We start from the raw sequence: 23136 nt of genomic DNA on the forward strand, positions 1-23136 counted from the left end.
AGTTAATTTTCATACAATTGCAAGGAAGAGCGAATAACCCTAAAAATTTACACCAGCGTTGAATAACCCTATTATTCACCGGCGAATAACCTTTTTAGTTTGTTGATTTGTACTCATGAAAATGACGTCACAGACGTAAATCAACAAAATGGCAACGTTCAAGTTACAGGAAGCCCATTGATAGAGAGAAGAGGAAATAAGGCTTTTGACGTGCATCTTGTGCTGATGATAGAATGAAATTCAAAACAGTGTGGCTGTGGCCATTGATTGACACATTAAATTCATCCATTGACTGGGACAATTTACGTGAACGACCACTGTTCACGACGTACCTACAATAGACATTTAAACTGTGGGGTCACCAAAGGTTTCTTAACGCCTTTAATTATAAAATAATTCAACAAATTAATCAGGAATAACCTTTATGTTTTGATTTATATAATTGATATAAATCAAAACATCGTGTTATTTCTGATTAATTTTTCGAATTACTTTATTAAGGTGTTGAGAACCTTTGGTGACCCCATAGTTTAAGTGTCTTTAAAAAGTACATAGTGAGCAGTGGTCGTTACATACAAACGTTCACCTAAATTGTCCCAGTCAATGGATGAATTGAATGTGTCAATCAATGGCCACAGCCACACTGTTTTGCATTTCATTCTATCTCGTATAACGGTACTTTTCTGGGCCATCAATATTTTACAAAAAGAATCTACCTTTGTTGTACATAATTGAATGTGTCAATCAATGGCCACAGCCACACTGTTTTGCATTTCATTCTATCTCGTATAACGGTACTTTTCTGGGCCATCAATATTTTACAAAAAGAATCTACCTTTGTTGTACATATGAGAATTCTAAGACACAAATTACATGTATTTTTGAATGTCAACTTGTGTTTGTTACTGACTCAAGTAAGGGTAAGTGCTTTTACAATGATTCAAAATGCCCTTCCACTGTTAGTTCGGTATAATAAAACAATTGTGGCCCCTTAGAAGCGATGAATATCCAAAATTGTCAACCCTCAAAAGTTATTTCTCTTCGGGCTGCGCCCTCAGTGAAATAACCTTCTCATGCTGACAATTTTGGATATTCACCTTTTCAACGGGCCATAATTGTATATTGTTGGATGACGTCAGAGAGTGAAATAGCCACGTTTATTTCACATGTGAAATTATCGGTTTTTATCTAACTGGGAAATCAATGTAATTTATTGCAACCAATGTAATAAAAGAAGATATGGTATAAGTGACAATGAGACAACTCTCCATCCAAGTCACAATTTGTAAAAGAAAAACCATTATAGATCAAAGTATGGTCTTCAAATCAGAGCCTTTCTGTTTGCAGACTATTCTGAAATCACAATAATCCAATTCTCATTTTTGTCCATTCTTCAAACAGTATTGTAATTGTGTATTGTTGAGGTATTCTTAATTTTGTAATTAAATCTCCTTTGTATATTACACCTAGCCTCTTTCCCATTCAGTATATATAAGAAGTTTATTTATTGATCAACTACTAACATAATAAAATTGAGAATGGAAATGGGGATTGTGCCAAAGAGACAACAACCCGACCATAGAAAAAAAACAACAGCAGAAGGTCACCAACAGGTCTTCAATGTAGCGAAAAATTCCCACACCCGGAGGCGTCCTTCATGTTTACTTCTTTGGACCTCTTCCAATTTTGAAACCAAAGTATTAGTCTAAATCTGAATGGAGTACAATGTTTTTAAATTACCTTAATCAAAATTAATTTAAACAAAATGTTGACAATTTGAAAAATGCATAAAACTTAATACAAAGAGACATCTATGGGCTTAGTACGTTTTAATATACGTGCTTCTAATTTGCCTATCCAAACAGGGTCTAATGAAATGGTAGAAGAATTGGATATCTGACTATTCGATTGTGATGTACATAATAAGTAAGCTTTCTATAGATTAGATGACGAGAATTTAATTAGGGCTTTTGACAGAAAGGCTTGGTTTTGACTTCAAAATGAATATACCAAATAGAAACATTCTGTAATATAGATCCATAATCATATTAATTAGTTTGAATGCACGTCATGTTGAATCAGTAGATAATTAATGGTGTATCTTTCATGAAATGAACGCTGTTGACAAGTATAGGACTAGTTAATCTGATATATCATCTATTAACCTACTTCTCAGATCAATACATCACAGCCATTATAAGATCTGACAGGACAAATACATATTTATGAAGCTGTCAGGTTTAAATGTTCTCTAATGTGTAATTTAAGGCTTTAAGACAAACAACAAGCAAACCATCATTGTAGATGAATCTTACGAGCTGTTTTTTGACAAAAGCTCAATACTAACTACATACAATGTTCCATGGTTTTGAATGAGTATTGCTAATGAAACAAGAAATTTAGGCAACATCAGCTAACAGAGAAAATCATGGAGATTTAGACAGAAGACTGAAACCTAATTTTATGGAGATTACAACTCAAGACCTAGACACTAATGTAGCAATCATGCAAGTCAGATCATGGAACCATTGGATCCTTTCAGAATCTACAGCTTTCTGTAGCCCACATTTATATGATGTAGAGTGTAATATACAATAACATTATATTGTGGTAAATTGTTTGATAAAAATAAACAAGTGAAAAAAAAACACATTAGTAGATTATATAATAAATTTGAAATTTGATTCAAAGGATCATTCAAATAATTCTTCATTCAAACCATTTTTGGATATCACATATACTTGTCCCAAGTCAGGAGCCTGTAGTCTAATGGTTGTCTGTTTACTTGTCCCAAGTCAGGAGCCTGTAGTCTAATGGTTGTCTGTTTACTTGTCCAAAGTCAGGAGCCTGTAGTCTAATGGTGTCTGTTTACTTGTCCCAAGTCAGGAGCCTGTAGTCAAATGGTTGTCTGTTTACTTGTCCCAAGTCAGAAGCCTGTAGTCTAATGGTTGTCTGTTTACTTGTCCCAAGTCAGGAGCCTGTAGTCTAATGGTGTCTGTTTACTTGTCCCAAGTCAGGAGCCTGTAGTCTAATGGTTGTCTGTTTACTTGTCCCAAGTCAGGAGCCTGTAGTCTAATGGTTGTCTGTTTACTTGTCCAAAGTCAGGAGCCTGTAGTCTAATGGTGTCTGTTTACTTGTCCCAAGTCAGGAGCCTGTAGTCAAATGGTTGTCTGTTTACTTGTCCAAAGTCAGAAGCCTGTAGTCTAATGGTTGTCTGTTTACTTGTCCCAAGTCAGAAGCCTGTAGTCTAATGGTTGTCTGTTTACTTGTCCCAAGTCAGGAGCCTGTAGTCTAATGGTTGTCTGTTTACTTGTCCCAAGTCAGGAGCCTGTAGTCTAATGGTTGTCTGTTTACTTGTCCCAAGTCAGAAGCCTGTAGTCTAATGGTTGTCTGTTTACATGTCCCAAGTCAGGAGCCTGTAGTCTAATGGTTGTCTGTTTACTTGTCCCAATTAGGAGCCTGTAGTCTAATGGTTGTCTGTTTACTTGTCCAAAGTCAGGAGCCTGTAGTCTAATGGTGTCTGTTTACTTGTCCCAAGTCAGGAGCCTGTAGTCAAATGGTTGTCTGTTTACTTGTCCCAAGTCAGAAGCCTGTAGTCTAATGGTTGTCTGTTTACTTGTCCCAAGTCAGGAGCCTGTAGTCTAATGGTTGTCTGTTTACTTGTCCCAAGTCAGGAGCCTGTAGTCTAATGGTTGTCTGTTTACTTGTCCCAAGTCAGAAGCCTGTAGTCTAATGGTTGTCTGTTTACATGTCCCAAGTCAGGAGCCTGTAGTCTAATGGTTGTCTGTTTACTTGTCCCAATTAGGAGCCTGTAGTCTAATGGTTGTCTGTTTACTTGTCCAAAGTCAGGAGCCTGTAGTCTAATGGTGTCTGTTTACTTGTCCCAAGTCAGGAGCCTGTAGTCAAATGGTTGTCTGTTTACTTGTCCCAAGTCAGGAGCCTGTAGTCTAATGGTTGTCTGTTTACTTGTCCCAAGTCAGGAGCCTGTAGTCTAATGGTTGTCTGTTTACTTGTCCAAAGTCAGGAGCCTGTAGTCTAATGGTGTCTGTTTACTTGTCCCAAGTCAGGAGCCTGTAGTCAAATGGTTGTCTGTTTACTTGTCCCAAGTCAGAAGCCTGTAGTCTAATGGTTGTCTGTTTACTTGTCCCAAGTCAGGAGCCTGTAGTCTAATGGTGTCTGTTTACTTGTCCCAAGTCAGGAGCCTGTAGTCTAATGGTTGTCTGTTTACTTGTCCCAAGTCAGGAGCCTGTAGTCTAATGGTTGTCTGTTTACTTGTCCAAAGTCAGGAGCCTGTAGTCTAATGGTGTCTGTTTACTTGTCCCAAGTCAGGAGCCTGTAGTCAAATGGTTGTCTGTTTACTTGTCCAAAGTCAGAAGCCTGTAGTCTAATGGTTGTCTGTTTACTTGTCCCAAGTCAGAAGCCTGTAGTCTAATGGTTGTCTGTTTACTTGTCCCAAGTCAGGAGCCTGTAGTCTAATGGTTGTCTGTTTACTTGTCCCAAGTCAGGAGCCTGTAGTCTAATGGTTGTCTGTTTACTTGTCCCAAGTCAGAAGCCTGTAGTCTAATGGTTGTCTGTTTACATGTCCCAAGTCAGGAGCCTGTAGTCTAATGGTTGTCTGTTTACTTGTCCCAATTAGGAGCCTGTAGTCTAATGGTTGTCTGTTTACTTGTCCAAAGTCAGGAGCCTGTAGTCTAATGGTGTCTGTTTACTTGTCCCAAGTCAGGAGCCTGTAGTCAAATGGTTGTCTGTTTACTTGTCCCAAGTCAGAAGCCTGTAGTCTAATGGTTGTCTGTTTACTTGTCCCAAGTCAGGAGCCTGTAGTCTAATGGTTGTCTGTTTACTTGTCCCAAGTCAGGAGCCTGTAGTCTAATGGTTGTCTGTTTACTTGTCCCAAGTCAGAAGCCTGTAGTCTAATGGTTGTCTGTTTACATGTCCCAAGTCAGGAGCCTGTAGTCTAATGGTTGTCTGTTTACTTGTCCCAATTAGGAGCCTGTAGTCTAATGGTTGTCTGTTTACTTGTCCAAAGTCAGGAGCCTGTAGTCTAATGGTGTCTGTTTACTTGTCCCAAGTCAGGAGCCTGTAGTCAAATGGTTGTCTGTTTACTTGTCCCAAGTCAGAAGCCTGTAGTCTAATGGTTGTCTGTTTACTTGTCCCAAGTCAGGAGCCTGTAGTCTAATGGTTGTCTGTTTACTTGTCCCAAGTCAGGAGCCTGTAGTCTAATGGTTGTCTGTTTACTTGTCCCAAGTCAGAAGCCTGTAGTCTAATGGTTGTCTGTTTACATGTCCCAAGTCAGGAGCCTGTAGTCTAATGGTTGTCTGTTTACTTGTCCCAATTAGGAGCCTGCAGTCTAATGGTTGTCTGTTTACATGTCCCAAGTCATGAGCCTGTAGTCAAATGGTTGTCTGTTTACATGTCTCAAGTCAGGAGCCTGTAGTCTAATGGTTTTTGTTTAGTTGTTGTCTGATATATCTGTTTTTCATTTATTGTTTTGTAATAAATCATGCTTTCTGTTGCATTTGTTTGAATTGTTTCACATTTTGTCATGTATCCATTAATAGCTGTTTCACATTTTGTCATGTATGGTCCATTAATAGCTATTTCACATTTTGTCATGTACAGTCCATAAATAGCTGTTTCACATTTTGTCATGTACGGTCCATAAATAGCTGTTTCACATTTTGTCATGTATGGTCAATAAATAGCTGACTATATGGTATGACTATTCTCATTGCAGAAGGCTGTATGGTGACCTATAGTTGACTATTCTCATTGTAAAAGGCTGTATGGTGACCTATAGTTGCTTAAATCCACATTATTTATGCTATAGATACTTGTCTCATTGGCAATCCTATCACATTTCCTTATTTTATAATCATATCACAATTCTTATTTCAAATGTATTACCTTATTGAAACCTGCTGTAATCGATGGTAAAAATGATGGTTCTTCTTTGTCTAATGCACTGGAAAATAAAATAAAAAACATTTAAACCGATTGTTTACAGTTTCCCTCAAATAATTTATCAAAAACCTAAAAAAAAAATCTATTAATGAAAAAATGTGGTTCCTTTCCATTTATGCACTTTGCTGTTAACACAATTTTCTCCCATGACATTGTACTTTAATACTGATCTGTTTTCCCCCTGACATAGTACTTTACTTATAATACAAGTTCCCCAAGTCCCCCCTGACATAGTACTTTACTTATATTACAAGTTCCCCAAGTCCCCCCTGACATAGTACTTTACTTATAATACAAGTTCCCCAAGTCCCCCCTGACATAGTACTTTACTTATAATACAAGTTCCCTCTGACATAGTACTTTACTTATAATACAAGTTCTCCCCTGACATAGTATTTTACTTTTAATACAAGTTCCCCCCTGACATAGTACTTTACTTATAATACAAGTTCCCCCCTGACATAGTACTTTACTTATAATACAAGTTCCCCCCTGACATAGTACTTTACTTATAATACAAGTTCCCCCTGACATAGTACTTTACTTATAATACAAGTTCCCCCCTGACATAGTACTTTACTTATAATACAAGATCCCCCCTGACATAGTACTTTACTTATAATACAAGTTCCCTCTGACATAGTACTTTACTTATAATACAAGTCCCCCCTGACATAGTACTTTACTTAAAATACAAGTTTCCCCCCGACATAGTACTTTACTTATAATACAAGTCCCCCCTGACATAGTACTTTACTTATAATACAAGTTCCCTCTGACATAGTACTTTACTTATAATACAAGTTCTCCCCTGACATAGTACTTTACTTATAATACAAGTTCTCCCCTGACATAGTACTTTACTTATAATACAAGTTCCCCCCTGACATAGTACTTTACTTATAATACAAGTTCCCCCCTGACATAGTACTTTACTTATAATACAAGTTCCCCCTGACATAGTACTTTACTTATAATACAAGTTATAATACAAGTTCCCCCTGACATAGTACTTTACTTATAATACAAGTTATAATACAAGTTCCCCCTGACATAGTACTTTACTTATAATACAAGTTATAATACAAGTTCCCCCTGACATAGTACTTTACTTATAATACAGGTTCCCCCCCTGACATAGTACTTCACTAATGATACACATCATTGATATAGTATTAGTACTTTCCTAATAATATATTTCCCCCTAGGTTGAAATAGTACTTTACTAATACATGTAATAAATTTCCCCCTTGAAATAGTACTTTACTAATACATGTAATAAATTTCCCCCTTGAAATAGTACTTTACTAACACATGTAATAAATTTCCCCCTTGAAATAGTATACTTTACTAATACATGTTATAAATTTGACTTATAATAGATTTCACTGATAGTACTTTATCTATATTACCCTGTCCCCTTTTACCATAGTACTTAACTTATAATACATTTTCACTGACATAGTGCTTTACTGTGATTTCATTTTTGTTCACTGACATAGTTAAAACAAAGGGCAACAACCTTTGTGAACTTTTATAGACCTAGCTTTGTACATGCTGTTATTTATGCATCATTCAACCTCATCTTCATTGTATCCTAACAATATACAGTCAATAACCTTATAAGATCTGTAGTTTTTTAAAAGTGTGTTGATTTGTAGAAACGCTTTATCATCTGTTTTCAATATTTGTCATTTTATTTTGTTATACACAGACAGATAACATATTCATGTGATAGCTTTGAATATATCCAATTCAAAGATTACAACATCTTAAAATTCATAAAACACCTACATGAAGTTATAAAATGTTTAATGTAAATATTTATTTCTATCCAAATGCCTTTTAGTGTGAGAATGTTATGATCAGTTCAGAACTAGTGCATAAAAGGTAACATCCAAACCCAGGCTTTTGGCAAACAAGTCTATGGCCTCAACAAAAGAAATTAAACAAATTTAATATGCCTGGTCTGAAAAAAATACATTTTCCCTGGAAATTCTTGCCAATTTTACAGAAATAGAACAAAATATAAAGTGCCTTGTTGCCTTTCCATAAGATATCATTGGTGATAAATGAACGTTTGTTTTCATTCATAAAACCATTTCTTGTTAATACATCAACAGCTACAACTACTTTTTAACTTCACTTTAAATTAATGAAGTTTGTCTAGCTGAACGACTATTCATTCATAACCCAAATTATGTAAGCAATACTGCATAGCTTCAAGGCCAGACAAATTTATAATAATAAACAGAACATTAATCTTCACTTTGTTTTTAAACATTTGTACCAGTTAGGAGGGAGTACAAGAGAGCAGCTTGGAGGAATATGGAAATGGCATTGGAAATGTCTAGCCTTGATACTAACCAATCAAAATGGGGCAAGATATCACATAGTTAGGAGGGAGTACAAAAGACCAGGTTGGAGGAATATGGAAATGGCATTGGAAATGTCTAGCCTTGATACTTACCAATCAAAATGGGGCAAGATATCACATAGTCAGGAGGGAGTATAAGAGAGCTGCTGAGCTTGGAGGAATATGAAAATGGCATTGGAAATGTCTAGCCTTGATACAGAATCAACCAATCAAAATGGGGGTCTAGCCTTGATACGGAATCAACCAATCAAAATGGGGGTGCATTACATTTTCTCTTGAACATCATCATAAATGTTCATTCTCCTGTGTTATAAATATATTTTTTAATCATATTAATACTGCAGCTTAAAAGGACGACAAGCAGAATGATCCCTCTAAAATCTTTAAAAAAGTTGAATACAGTTTGTCAGGCCAATGCACCATTGAAGCCATGTATTTAATCCCACTTAACATAATGTGGTTAAGTCCTATGAACACTGTGGACACAAACCCAGTCACTGCTCACATATTATTGTTTATACCAATGTAATAGAACCTGTTAGGACCATGTAAATAAAATCTTAGACTAGTTTCACAACTTTACCTAATACTTCCCAACTAAGTACTGCCACTTTTTGAGGTAACATTATATATTACTATTTTTGAGGCCACAGTGTATATTATTTATGCCACTTTTTGAGGCAATATCATAGATTTCTTAAGTAACTATTATGTTTTGTGACTCAGACTGAGTGACACTTTTTGAGGCCACAGTATATATTACTAATGCCACTTTTGAGGTCTTAGTATACTTACTATCGTTTTGTGACTGCCACTATTACTGTGTGTTCACTTGATTCTGTTGCTCTTAAGGATCTGCAAAAGAAAGACACAGAAATTAATTTGTTCTATTGCAGGACTTTTTGTATTCAACAATTATATATTCTACACACTTGTTCAAGTAATTATCTAATAGCTCGAATAAATAAGTACATGTCCGTTTGCAAGAAAATATGTATAGCAGGGGCGGATCCAGCCATTTGAAAAAGGGGGGTTCCCAACCCAGAGTAAAGGGGGGGTTCCAACTATATGCTCCCATTCAAATGCATTGATCGGCCAAAAAAAAAGGGGGGGTTCCAACCCCCGGAACCCCCCCCCCCCCCTGGATCCGCCAATGTATAGCTTCAGTATCCAACAGTTGAATTGTCCTGAACATGCATGAAATATTTGCCAGTGAATGTTAAGCAACCAAAAATTAATCAATATAACAGTAGGAAACTTCCAGACTGAAACCATCAATAAAAGATTTTTGTTTTTGTTTTTTTAAGGGTATCCCTTCAAAGACCCTCCCTTCATATAAATGTCCATCTCACCCAGATTAGGTGCTAAATTTTTTCTGCATCAATTTGCAAATTGGACAGTGTCAATGAATATAAAATGTGATATCAGCGTTTCTTGTCAAGGATTTGTCAACAATGAATTCACAGTTATGGAAGACACAAAAAGCAATCAATACAACTGAGAAAAAAAAACCTGCTTTAATTTGTCTACATGATGCAATAAACAAATTGGACAATTTGGATTCACTCCCAAATCCAATCATGGTCTTCTCACAGAGGAATTGTGGGTAAAAAGGATCAATTAGTCTGTGATTAATTGGCAACTATAAAGCAATTAACACGAGCTACATCAAGTACATGTAATTATCACCTCGTCCATTATAGTTAAACAGTATTCAAAATTGCTCTCCTCAACAGAAACAGAATTGGATAATTTATCGGTAAAGAAAACGCAATCTGACGCAGCAGAAGTATGTGGATATGACATTTCTGCCTCCCAGCAGATTAGAAGACAATGAATGCAAATAGTGTCTGCTACACCAATAGAAAATCTTGTCAACATTGTTAAAAAAAAACGTGGAATATTCAGCAGTTCTCAGAGATTTTGTCATGTATGACAACTCACTGGGAACCATTTACAGCATTTCATGTATTGATTTTTATCCATGGTGACGACAGCCGTTTCTTCATGATTTTTCTTTAATCATGAGGTACTCATCCATTGACATGACCTATATATGGTATTCAAATGATAAATGGTTTAATTCAATTAAACGAAATTTTATCTTTTTGATAATCATTACAGAATTATATTTTACAACCAGATGCTCCGCAGGGCGCAGCTTTATACAACCGCAGAGGTTGAACCCTGAACGGTTGGGGCAAGTATGGACACAACATTCAAGCTGGATTCAGCTCTAAATTTGGATTGTGATTAAATAGTTGACACAGCATAGGTTTCTGACACAGAATGAATGTGGTCTAATGAACTTAAAATTTTTTTTTTGCCTTTGAGCAATTCACTATGCTGTTGAATATATATCCTCTCAAAAAATGTTTGAAGAAATTTTCTTTTTATTTATGAAATCTGAAATGAGAAAAATTTAACCCCCCCCCCCCCCATTTTTTTTTCACATCCCCCTTTCCCTTTTTCCAAAACTGATCTCAATTCAAATTTCTAATGGAGTTTGCAACAATAACTACTCATTTAAATACATCATAAAATATTAAAATGTAACAAAAGGTGCTTGTTATCACTGAATGGTAAAGATTGTTTTAATTTATCAGTTGGTAGTAAAAGTGAATATACATTGTATATTGTATAAAACAATGATTTAAGTTGACTCAACTACTATTCTGGACAAAGAAAGATAACTGCAATCAATTGAAAATTTCTTGCTATTGCACAATATTGTGCAATTAGATATTTCTGGCTATTGCGCAATACTGTGCAATTGAAAATATTTGCTATTGCACAATACTGTGCAATTGAAGATTTCTTGCTATTGCACAATACTGAGCAATTGAAGATTTCTTGCTATTGCTGAATACTGTGCAATTGAAAATTTCTTGCTATTGCACAATACTTAATATAATAATTTTGGATCCTGATTTGAACCAACTTGAAAACTGGGCCCATAAACAAAAATCTAAGTACATGTTTAGATTCAGCGTATCAAAAAAGCCCAAGAATTCAATTTTTGTTAAAATCAAATTTAGTTTAATTTTGGACCCTTTGGACTTTAATGTAGACCAATTTGAAAACGGGACCAAAAATTAAGATTCTACATACACAGTTAGATTTGGCATATCAAAGAACCCCAATTATTCAATTTTTGATGAAATCAAACAAAGTTTAATTTTGGACCCCGATTTGGACCAACTTGAAAACTGGGCCAATAATAAAAAATCTAAGTACATTTTTAGATTCAACATATTAAAGAACCCCAAGGATTCAATTTTTGTTAAAATCAAACTAAGTTTAATTTTGGACCCTTTGGACCTTAATGTAGACCAATTTGAAAACGGGACCAAAAATTAAGAATCTACATACACAGTTAGATTTAGCATATCAAAGAACCCCAATTATTCAATTTTTGATGAAATCAAACAAAGTTCAATTTTGGACCCTTTGGGCCCCTTATTCCTAAAATGTTGGGACCAAAACTCCCAAAATCAAACCCAACCTTCCTTTTATGGTCATAAACCTTGTGTTTAAATTTCATAGATTTCTATTTACTTATACTTAAGTTATGGTGCGAAAACCAAGAATAATGCTTATTTGGGCCCCTTTTTGGCCCCTAATTCCTAAACTGTTGGGACCTCAACTCCTAAAATCAATCCCAACCTTCCTTTTGTGGTCATAAACCTTGTGTTTAAATTTCACTGATTTCTATTTACTTATACTAAAGTTATTGTGCGAAAACCAAGAATAATGCTTATTTGGGCCCTTTTTTGGCCCCTAATTCCTAAACTGTTGGAACCAAAACTCCCAAAATCAATCCCAACCTTCCTTTTGTGGTCATAAACCTTGTGTCAAAATTTCATAGATTTCTATTCACTTAAACTAAAGTTATAGTGCGAAAACCAAGAAAATGCTTATTTGGGCCCTTTTTGGCCCCTAATTCCTAAAATGTTGGGACCAAAACTCCCAAAATCAATCCCAACCTTCCTTTTGTGGTCATACACCTTGTGTCAAAATTTCATCGATTTCTATTCACTTTTACTAAAGTTAGAGTGCGAAAACTAAAAGTATTCGGACAACGACGACGACGACGCCAACGTGATAGCAATATACGACGAAAAATTAAAATTTTTGCGGTCGTATAAAAACTGTTCTAATTTCACGGATACTGCGTAGTTCTGACATAGATAGACAAAATGCAACATTGGCCTTCAATAAACTGATTAAAAAACAAACAAACATACAACGTATTGCAAAAATTCATTATTGTCATTGGAGCAAAAATTACCATATTATCTATCATATATCATTCATGATACATAATTCTATTCATTTTAAATGGCAAAAAATATATACATAACTAATTCAAAAGCGGATTAGTATCGAAAATAAACATGTGATCGATTGTTTGTTTGTTGATTTATATTTTGTAAAAATGATCATGCATAATTTGAGGTCTAAATTAGCAGGACTACAGCTCTATTACCGTAAACTACTTAAAAATAGAAATAGTATTATTTAAAGATTATTTTACTGAATAAATTACTGTCATTTAAAGAGCTTGACTAATTTTTTGTTATTAAATTTCAGATTAAAGTAATAAGACCGATGATTTTTACTTCGATATAGCTGATTTTTTGAAAAATTAATGATTTGACTATTTGTTTTTACTTTGGAAGCAAAGCCATGTTATAAGTCAAATAGAACATGGGGTCCAAGTGTGTGACGTCACAATTAAATTTGCACTGTCATAGGTATTTTGAACAACGCCAGAGACTGCAAGGGATATTTTTTATGTTTCTCGCTACGAAATTAAAAAAAATTACACAGAAAGTAAGTTATCATGTACCTGTCCATTTTTTTAATCAGGAAACAGTTGGTTTTTCTTGAACATTAATGCTTCATCAAGTCAAAATATTCATCCTTTGAAAGTGTTGTACAGGTACAATAGATCGATTTTTTTGGATCAAAATTGAAATAATTCTAGCATGCAATACTTGTATGCTCATTTTTAAGATAATGACAAATTTAATGCCTAGTCATATCAACATGAGCATTGAGCATGGCATGAAATAATTATCTCTTACTGAACTCATATCACCTGCTTCTATGAAGCAGTTAAACACTTCTTCATTGGTTAAGGAGTCAATATATTAGTGTATTTAACTACTCTGAACCTATAAAGATCTTGTGTAAAACTAATGGGGAATAAAACTGTCAGTATTTTAATTGGTGGTAAACCATCTTATAACCTGTATCTGTTTGGAATCAATAATTTATATTACAAAATAATCAGAATGTGTTTTTGTTAAAAGATTTATTGTCAAATTTTCTGGGTTAATGGAGAATTTATTAATATGCCATCAACTAAAATATAAAATATATTCTTTACACATGCAGCTATAAAATTCCATGTTGCCACAACGAAAAAAATAAACTAGAGACTCAAAACTTTATTGGTGGTTATTTACATCATATAATGCCAAACATTCACTGGTATTCAGCTAAACTCTGCTGAAGATTTTAAAATAAATAATTAAATCCCAGAGGGTTAAAATGGGAATCATTCTTAAAATGAAGAATTCAACAATAAAGTTTTATGATAAATACAAAATGAGGAGCTGTTATAAACAATATTCCTTACATAACTTCTGTAAAGTTTGGTAGAAAAACAAAAGTTACTTCAAAGAAAAAGATGGCAAAAGATTTCTCAACGGAATTCAATGAAGGCCTATCCTCCTCCACAGTAACCATACATCCAACAAAAACCAATCTTTTGTAAAGGTTTTCAAAATAACCCTGAACTTTGTTTAAAAATAGAAAGGCAAAGCAGATACATTTCTTGCTTTTAGTAACAGCATAAAACCAATTGGATTAAATAAGAAATAACAATACTATAATTGAGTTGCTGGCACCAATTGGCCATTTTTTTCTGACGATCAATGCATTTGAACGGGAACACATAGTTGGACACCCCCCCCCCCCCCCCCCCCTTTTCATCTTTTAAAAATGGCTGGCCCGCCTTTGCAGTCATCAACATCAGAAACTTGTTATTTCAAGAACCTAGAAAATCTAAGTTAACACTAATGTTACCAAATAGTATATACAATTCTTACAAATATCAATAATCATATTGGATTTATTCTCATTAAAGACCATTTACTTATTCCCAGGAAAATTGACCAATCGAAATCAAGAATTGTATTCTTTGACCAGAGGGAAATGAGAACATTTACAAAGGACTTACTACTAATTTGATAAAGACAGACCAATTAGTTTCATTGAAGGATATGAAAACCTCATTTGATTTGACAGGGTTTAATAGACTACCATGGTCAAGTTTGGTTCAATTTGGCACAGAGGTACCAGAGATGAAGATGAAAATGTTAAAACTTACTAGAAATTTCTGAAAACAAAAAATGTCAAGGAATAATAATACCTTAAACTTTTCTTTTTGACAAGGCTAACATAACAAAATATATTACTTCATATATGTAAAGTTCTGTTTCAAAAAGAAAACCTTAAGAATACCAAAGAATGCATGCAAAGAAAATGTTCCTTAGACAAAAACTTGATTAAAATAAAATTTTCATATTGTGAACAAGTGCATTTTTAAGCATGTACTTTAAAGTTTTAAATCTGGAAATAACATATATGACTATCATAAGTTGTACACAAAGTCACAGCATCCACTAAGATCCTGAAGCTTAACATTCACTGGCCATCATCCTCTTATGATCAAATGTCAACGACCAGATAGGAAATATAAAATATACACAAAGAAAGAATCCATTTTGACAGATAAAATTTAGAATTGTAATGGGGAATGTGTCAAAGAGACAACAACCCCAACTACAGAGCAGAAAACAGCCAAGACCACCAATAGGTCTTCAACACAGTGAGAAAATCCAACCCCCCTTAGGTGGGCTTCAACTGGCCCCTAAATAAGAATGTTTTGGGAGAACATGTTTGATAAGGAAATTGATTAAATTTGGGTTTGCATCAACCAGGTCTATACTATTTTCCCATTAAATTGTAGAGTTGAAATATACATCTTTATGGGTTCTTGTTTCCACATCATAGGGCCAACAAAAAATTCCAAAACTATCAATTCTGACAATGAAAAGTATGTTTTATTCATCTGTGCTGTTTTAATCCATGTTGTTTGCTGTATGTTTCATTTAATGGTATGTGTTGTCTGAAACTAAATTTTACTTTTTAATTTTACTTATTGCAGGCAATGCCACATATAATGTCTGCACGAATAATATAAACTAGTCTATAGATAGCAGCATGACATATATACTAGTCTATAGATAGGCACATGACATAAACTAGTCACTAAATAGTCATATGACATACAAACTAGTCTATAATTAGTCAACATCTCCACATGACATATATACTAGTCTATAGATAATAACATGAGAAGATCAGCTTCATTACCTGCAAAGGGCTTCAGCATCAAAATGTTTGCTATTTCTGTGATCAATGATGACAACATCTGGATGTTTGTCCAGGTAGTTCTCCATGGCTGTCTCTGGATTGTGGGCAATATAACATTTATATCCAATCTTGTCTGCTGCCCACCAGAACCCATCACTTTGGGCATCTTCCTTGGCAAACACAAGCAAGATCTAAAATAGACAAAATATTTCAACATTAATTCAACATTTTTAAAACAACCTACAAGTCAATGTATTAAAGAGATGTCATAAAGCTGCTTATAATGTCAGAAACCTGGCGAAACATAATGGTATTATTTTTCTGACATAACTGAAATTATACCCCCTTCTCCATTAACATGTATCAGATAAGACTGGATCTATCTAGATGCTCATGTGAGAAACACATTAACACTTTTAAGTGCACTACAAAAATAATAAGACCATGTGTATCTATAAAATCATATGTGCATGTTTAACATCTAGTTAAAGTGCCAAAAATGGAAATTAGCATTTATTGTATAAGCATTTGATCAGATCAAAATAACACACAACTGATTTTGTCTCAATCAATTAGCTAAAATCTGGGTTGTTCATATTACTAACAAATTGTGAATAAATTTAACAGCAACTATTACAGATCTGCAATAAATAACAAAAGAAAACAATAATTTATAAGTGAAGCCAACCAATGAAAATGCAGTACCCTACTAACCTAAAAACAAAATACCTGATCATGCTTTTTGCATGTTTTTGTCATCAAGATAGAGTGAAAACACTCAATTTTCATGTCGAAACTAACAAGAAATTAATTTTTTATTCTATTTCTAGCCATTTAGTCAAATTTGGTGTTATTTTTTTTCTGTACTGAAGAACTGAATATGTTAGTTCAAATATGTTTTTTAAAAAACAAAATTCCTTTTCTTTTTTTTTTTTTGTATAGATTACAAGGACACAAACTTAAAAAAAGAAAAAATACTGAAAAGCATCCAAAATGTGAAATAAAAATATCAAAATCAATTATTCCAATTCTTTTTCTAACCAATTTTGCACTTTATCATTGAAAAACAGTATTAACAAAAATAACGAACTCCGAGGTAAATTTAAAATAGGAAGTCCATAAAACCTAGGGAAAAATACCATGAGACTATATGTATCAGAACAAAATTAACCTATCTGCACAAATCTTAGTCACTATGATAAGTTTCTTTAAAGTTTAAGGCATAAAAATTATTTATTGAGTTGTGAAAAAAAAGAAAAAAAAGAAAGAAATGTCAGCCGCAGACATACACTGAAAGGAAACATTATAGTGTTTAGTATTATGTTTACCAAAACATGACAAACACAGTATCAACAAAAACACTGACATATGGTTTTCATAACTTCTGAATATAGTAATGAATATACCAACGATTTCATTCACAAACAAATCTCTATACACATAAAACCGCAAAATTTACATTTTTATAGCGGAAATCACTTATCACAGAGCATCATTTGTAAATGTGTCCCTAAAACAATTAATAATAAACATCAAAATAAATAATAGGTTGTGTCAAATTGCCCCTAAGTTAACTTGTAGTGACAAACAAATTTAACAAAAATCCAAACTGACTTTTAAATCTAGATAAAGTACAAAACATATTTCCAACAAATCATGCCCTCAACCAGGGTTTTGACTATTTACAGAGATTTTATCTTTGAGCTGAGTGCTCATTCTGCACTTATTTTATCTTTGAGCTGAGTGCTCATTCTGCACTTATTTAATCTTTGATCTGAGTGCTCATTCTGCACTTATTTTATCTTTGAGCTGAGTGCTCATTCTGCACTTATTTTATCTTTGAGCTGAGTGCTCATTCTGCACTTATTTTATCTTTGAGCTGAGTGCTCATTCTGCACTTATTTTATCTGTACTGTTTGTCATTGCTCTGCTCCAGAGAAAACAGGGGGAGGGAATGGAACTAAAAAAACCATTCTAGAAGTACCTAATGATCATTGCCTGTCCAAAGTCTAAAATCTTGTAAATGCTTAGTAGCTTTTGTATAATAATAACAGTTGGTATTTTTGTTTATTTTGTCACAAGGGGAACTTGGGTTGATAGTTTCTGTTGAGGGCTTCATGTATTGTATACACATCTTTCTAAAGTAAAGGCTTCCCATATTGTATACACATCTTTCTAAAGTAAAGGCTTCCCATATTGTATACACATCTTTCTAAAGTAAAGGCTTCACATATTGTATACACTTATTTCTATTATTGAAGCTTCACATATTGTATACACATCTTTCTAAAGTAAAGGCTTCCCATATTGTATACACATCTTTCTAAAGTAAAGGCTTCACATATTGTATACACTTATTTCTATTATTGAAGCTTCACATATTGTATACACATCTCTCTAAAGTAAAGGCTTCCCATATTGTATACACATCTTTCTAAAGTAAAGGCTTCACATATTGTATACACATCTTTCTAAAGTAAAGGCTTCACATATTGTATACACATCTTTCTAAAGTAAATGCTTCACATATTGTATACACATCTTTCTAAAGTAAAGGCTTCACATATTGTATACACATCTTTCTAAAGTAAAGGCTTCACATATTGTATACACTTATTTCTATTATTGAGGCTTCACATATTCAAATGTACATTAAAAGTGGGTTTACGTTTAACATCAATTTGAATAGAACAAAATTCAACTCAAAACAGAGTGAGAGAATAGAGAAAAGATATGAAAAAAAAAATTAATAACCCTATGTCTGCCCCTCATTACTAGCTTAAAGATTGGCAATTAGAGCAAAACATTCTATTTCAAAAATAAAGAGATATGGTGTGATTGCAAAAGAAACAACTACATGTATCTATCATAAAATAAAACTCATATGGTATAGTATAACTATCAAATAAAACTCATATGGTATAGTATAACTATCAAATAAAACTCATATGGTATAGTATAACTATCAAAATGTGAAGCAATTCAAACGAGTAAACTATCCAAGTTAGCTTACCACCTTCATAACATTAAACCAAAATAAGTTATGACGGCAACCTATTACATCCACTTGACTACAGGCACATATTTAAGTTGCAAATTGCAAACAAACTATTAACCATAATGGCTTACAGCATTCTACTAAACACACGAAGAAGTGAGATACACGATAAAATAAATTGCTGAACAAAGTTTACTCTATTTGAAGTCGTAGATCATTCATCTACTCTAATGACCTTAAAAACTGAATTTATATTATCTCTAAATAATCTGATTTAACTTTATGACCAGACGTGAATTATTTACAGTTCATTCACTAATAATAACTCACTAGTTTATAAGTTCATTCGATGTTTTTAAAACCCAGATAGTATACTGTAAACAAACTTACTTTCACGAGCGATTAATTTTCGCGACTAGAAAATTAACGCGAATATAAATCGTCGCGAATATGTAAAATTTAGATCTTCCCTTATTAAACTATATACAGAAATTAGAAAATTAAATAGCCGTGAAATAGTTTACAAAGGGTAAAACTTGAAATAAAGTATCCGCGAAAATAAGTTGGTTTACAATATATACAAGGAGATACAGGGTAATACATCCATGAGACAGCACCAGAGCAGTAAAGAATTTCAAAAGAGTTATCAAGTTGAGGAAGGCAACAGCAGACTCTAGAAAAGTTTGGGATAAGAATGTATAAACTCAGACTTAGAGAAATCTATGAACTAGTATTAATGAATAAAATATTATCATTAGATTTTATTATTTCTGTTCATTGTATAGAGAGTATGATATTGTATCTATAAGACAAATAATTTACCATAATAATTAATTTTCATAAATCTGTATAATGCTGAATCATCAAAAATTTATGCACATGCCAATTCAAGCTGTTTAAGGATCACAGGTCCTTTAAAATGAGATGTCAGGTTGGAAGGCTGCCTGCCATATTTGTAGCCAAAAATAAATGTCTGATCTTGCAATTAATTACAATTCATTTTTTTGGCACACATAAAATAAAACAAAGAAAGGCAAACCCATGGCTGTTCATTTTTGTGTCATTTGTCTCTTGTGGAGAGTTGTCTCATTGGCAATCATACCACATCTTCCTTTTTATATAGAAGATTCAACAAAAATTTGCATAACATAAACATGTTCAGTAGTGCAGAACTCAACCTAGAAAAATAACAGCCATAAAAGATTTAAGTTTTTGACCAAAATTGGTAACAGCATCCTCAATAGCAAACACTTATATTTCAAATCTCTAGTTCATCGTACTACACCAGACAATAGTACCACTGCAAACGTGATATCCATCCTAGTTGATGTTCCAAGGCCAAACATTATATAAGTCTGATACAATACTAGGTCAAGCTTTCCATTCATAAACATTTTGCAAAGTCACACAAAAGTCTATTAATTAATGAAAATGTTGTCATAATACATTACTAGTGATGATGGATAGCCTAGGTTGAAGATCTTGTACTAGAACAAGATAATTTCATTTTTTACCAGACATTGAGTGTTTACATGAGACAGTTAAAGACTTTTCCTTATTATTACACAACAATTATTACACTGTATGTTGATTAATGATCAAATCAATCCAAATATTAAATAATGTCATTAATACAAATTCATAATTTTTTTTAATTGCACTAGTTTGCAATGCAATATATCAATCTACAAGGCCATATTAATGCAAAATCCTTTCATTGTATAGCAAAGTGATTCACACATGCTTTATCAATGATGACATCAATCATTTGAAGCTGTAGCTGTATTTGTACAAGTGCAATATTAATGAATATCTACTCATAAAAAGAAACAGTAGATATTATATGCTCAGAAAAACAAATATCACATTAGGATAGTGATAGCCTTACAGCCTTTAACAACGAGACATAGTAAGTTATAAAAGGTCCCCGTTATATGTATGAACAACAGGATTTCATATACATAAGGTAGATACTAACGGGTTTATCCCTGACAAGGGGGAGATAACTAAAGAATGTGCACACAAATAAATATTCCTGCTAATGAATCATGCTTAAATATTAAATACGCTGATCCAGGAACCCCCCCCCCCCTTTTTTTTAGTGGGAAAAATTTGGTGTTTTATATTTGGAATCACTGAAGTAGACTGCAGTGGGTCCCTTTTTTGAAAATTTCTGGATCCACCACTGTATAATTATACTTACAATATTGTATCAGAAAAGTATACCATTGCATAAAGTTGTGTCACATATTATGTAGGACAGTAGACTAAAACAGTAATTATAAACATTACAACATAAAATTGTATTTTAGATTATTTATGTGTGATTAATCACCATGACAAGTCTATAAACTATCCCACATACATCAGCCAAGAGACATTCTAAGGTAGACAGCCAAGGTCAGCATTTAGCACCACAAGGTTTATCAACAAATTGGTGCAAATAGGTATGCAAAAACAGATAATGATTAAAACTTGCAAGCAAATTCATCTGTTTTCTTTAGTTTGGGGTTTTTAGGGCTCTTTTTCTTGATAAATATTGTTAAATATTCACAATATCAGAATGTATCACACATTTTTCAAATTAAAAACTTTGTTCCAAGACAAACAGATGGTTTAACCATTGTTTATAGGATGACCAACAGGAAGGGTGCCACATGTAGAACATGACATGGTTACCCTGTACCATTACCACTGCCTACCAAATATCACAGACATGTCATTAGCGGTTCCAGTTTAACTGAACTGAGTTCTGTGATTAAGCTATCATTGTATAATCTTTATAGAGAATGGTAATAGAACATACTACACACCCAGAGTGTGCACTGGTATAAATTATAGGCTACTTTATAGTGTGCTTTGGCAATCAACACCCAGAGTGTGCACTGCTATAAATTATAGGCTACTTTATAGTGTGCTTTGGCAATCAACACCAAGAGTGTGCACTGGTATAAATTATAGGCTACTTTATAGTGTGCTTTGGCAATCAACACCCAGAGTGTGCACTGGTATAAATTATAGGCTACTTTATAGTGTGCTTTGGCAATCAACACCCAGAGTGTGCACTGGTATAAATTATAGGCTACTTTAAAGTGTGCTTTGGCAATCAACACCAAGAGTGTGCACTGGTATAAATTATAGGCTACTTTATAGTGTGCTTTGGCAATCAACACCCAGAGTGTGCACTGGTATAAATTATAGGCTACTTTATAGTGTGCTTTGGCAATCAACACCCAGAGTGTGCACTGGTATAAATTATAGGATACTTTATAGTGTGCTTTGGCAATCAACACCAAGGGTGTGCACTGGTATAAATTATAGGCTACTTTATAGTGTGCTTTGGCAATCAACACCCAGAGTGTGCACTGGTATAAATTATAGGCTACTTTATAGTGTGCTTTGGCAATCAACACCAAGAGTGTGCACTGGTATAAATTATAGGCTACTTTATAGTGTGCTTTGGCAATCAACACCAAGAGTGTGCACTGCTATAAATTATAGGCTACTTTATAGTGTGCTTTGGCAATCAACACCCAGAGTGTGCACTGGTATAAATTATAGGCTACTTTATAGTGTGCTTTGGCAATCAACACCCAGAGTGTGCACTGGTATAAATTATAGGCTACTTTAAAGTGTGCTTTGGCAATCAACACCAAGAGTGTGCACTGGTATAAATTATAGGCTACTTTATAGTGTGCTTTGGCAATCAACACCCAGAGTGTGCACTGCTATAAATTATAGGCTACTTTATAGTGTGCTTTGGCAATCAACACCCAGAGTGTGCACTGGTATAAATTATAGGCTACTTTATAGTGTGCTTTGGCAATCAACACCAAGGGTGTGCACTGGTATAAACTATAGGCTACTTTATAGTGTGCTTTGGCAATCAACACCCAGAGTGTGCACTGGTATAAATTATAGGCTACTTTATAGTGTGCTTTGGCAATCAACACCAAGAGTGTGCACTGCTATAAATTATAGGCTACTTTATAGTGTGCTTTGGCAATCAACACCCAGAGTGTGCACTGGTATAAATTATAGGCTACTTTATAGTGTGCTTTGGCAATCAACACCCAGAGTGTGCACTGCTATAAATTATAGGCTACTTAAAAGTGTGCTTTGGCAATCAACACCCAGAGTGTGCACTGATATAAATTATAGGCTACTTTATAGTGTGCTTTGGCAATCAACACCAAGAGTGTGCACTGGTATAAATTATAGGCTACTTTATAGTGTGCTTTGGCAATCAACACCCAGAGTGTGCACTGGTATAAATTATAGGCTACTTTAAAGTGTGCTTTGGCAATCAACACCCAGAGTGTGCACTGGTATAAATTATAGGCTACTTTAT

The 23136-nt window shown here is 33.9% G+C and overlaps 2 protein-coding genes across 14 annotated transcripts in view; both read right to left on the minus strand.

Moving 5' to 3' along the window:
* Positions 1-23136, minus strand: part of LOC143073678 (RNA-binding protein 8A-like) — a 244701-nt gene that overhangs the window by 115913 nt on the left and 105652 nt on the right. The window lies entirely within an intron of this gene.
* LOC143073672 (high affinity cAMP-specific and IBMX-insensitive 3',5'-cyclic phosphodiesterase 8B-like) overlaps positions 1-23136 on the minus strand; it is a 147895-nt gene that overhangs the window by 37942 nt on the left and 86817 nt on the right. For all 13 annotated transcript variants that reach the window (XM_076249390.1, XM_076249386.1, XM_076249383.1 and 10 more), the window contains 3 exons: positions 15788-15978; positions 9134-9193; positions 5905-5962 (listed from right to left, as the gene is read on the minus strand). In XM_076249390.1, the coding sequence (XP_076105505.1) occupies positions 5905-5962; positions 9134-9193; positions 15788-15978 (309 nt within the window). The remainder of the gene's footprint in view (positions 1-5904; positions 5963-9133; positions 9194-15787; positions 15979-23136) is intronic.

Source organism: Mytilus galloprovincialis, chromosome 4, assembly GCF_965363235.1.
Source record: "Mytilus galloprovincialis chromosome 4, xbMytGall1.hap1.1, whole genome shotgun sequence".
In the NCBI taxonomy this organism is placed as follows: Eukaryota; Metazoa; Mollusca; class Bivalvia; order Mytilida; family Mytilidae; genus Mytilus; species Mytilus galloprovincialis.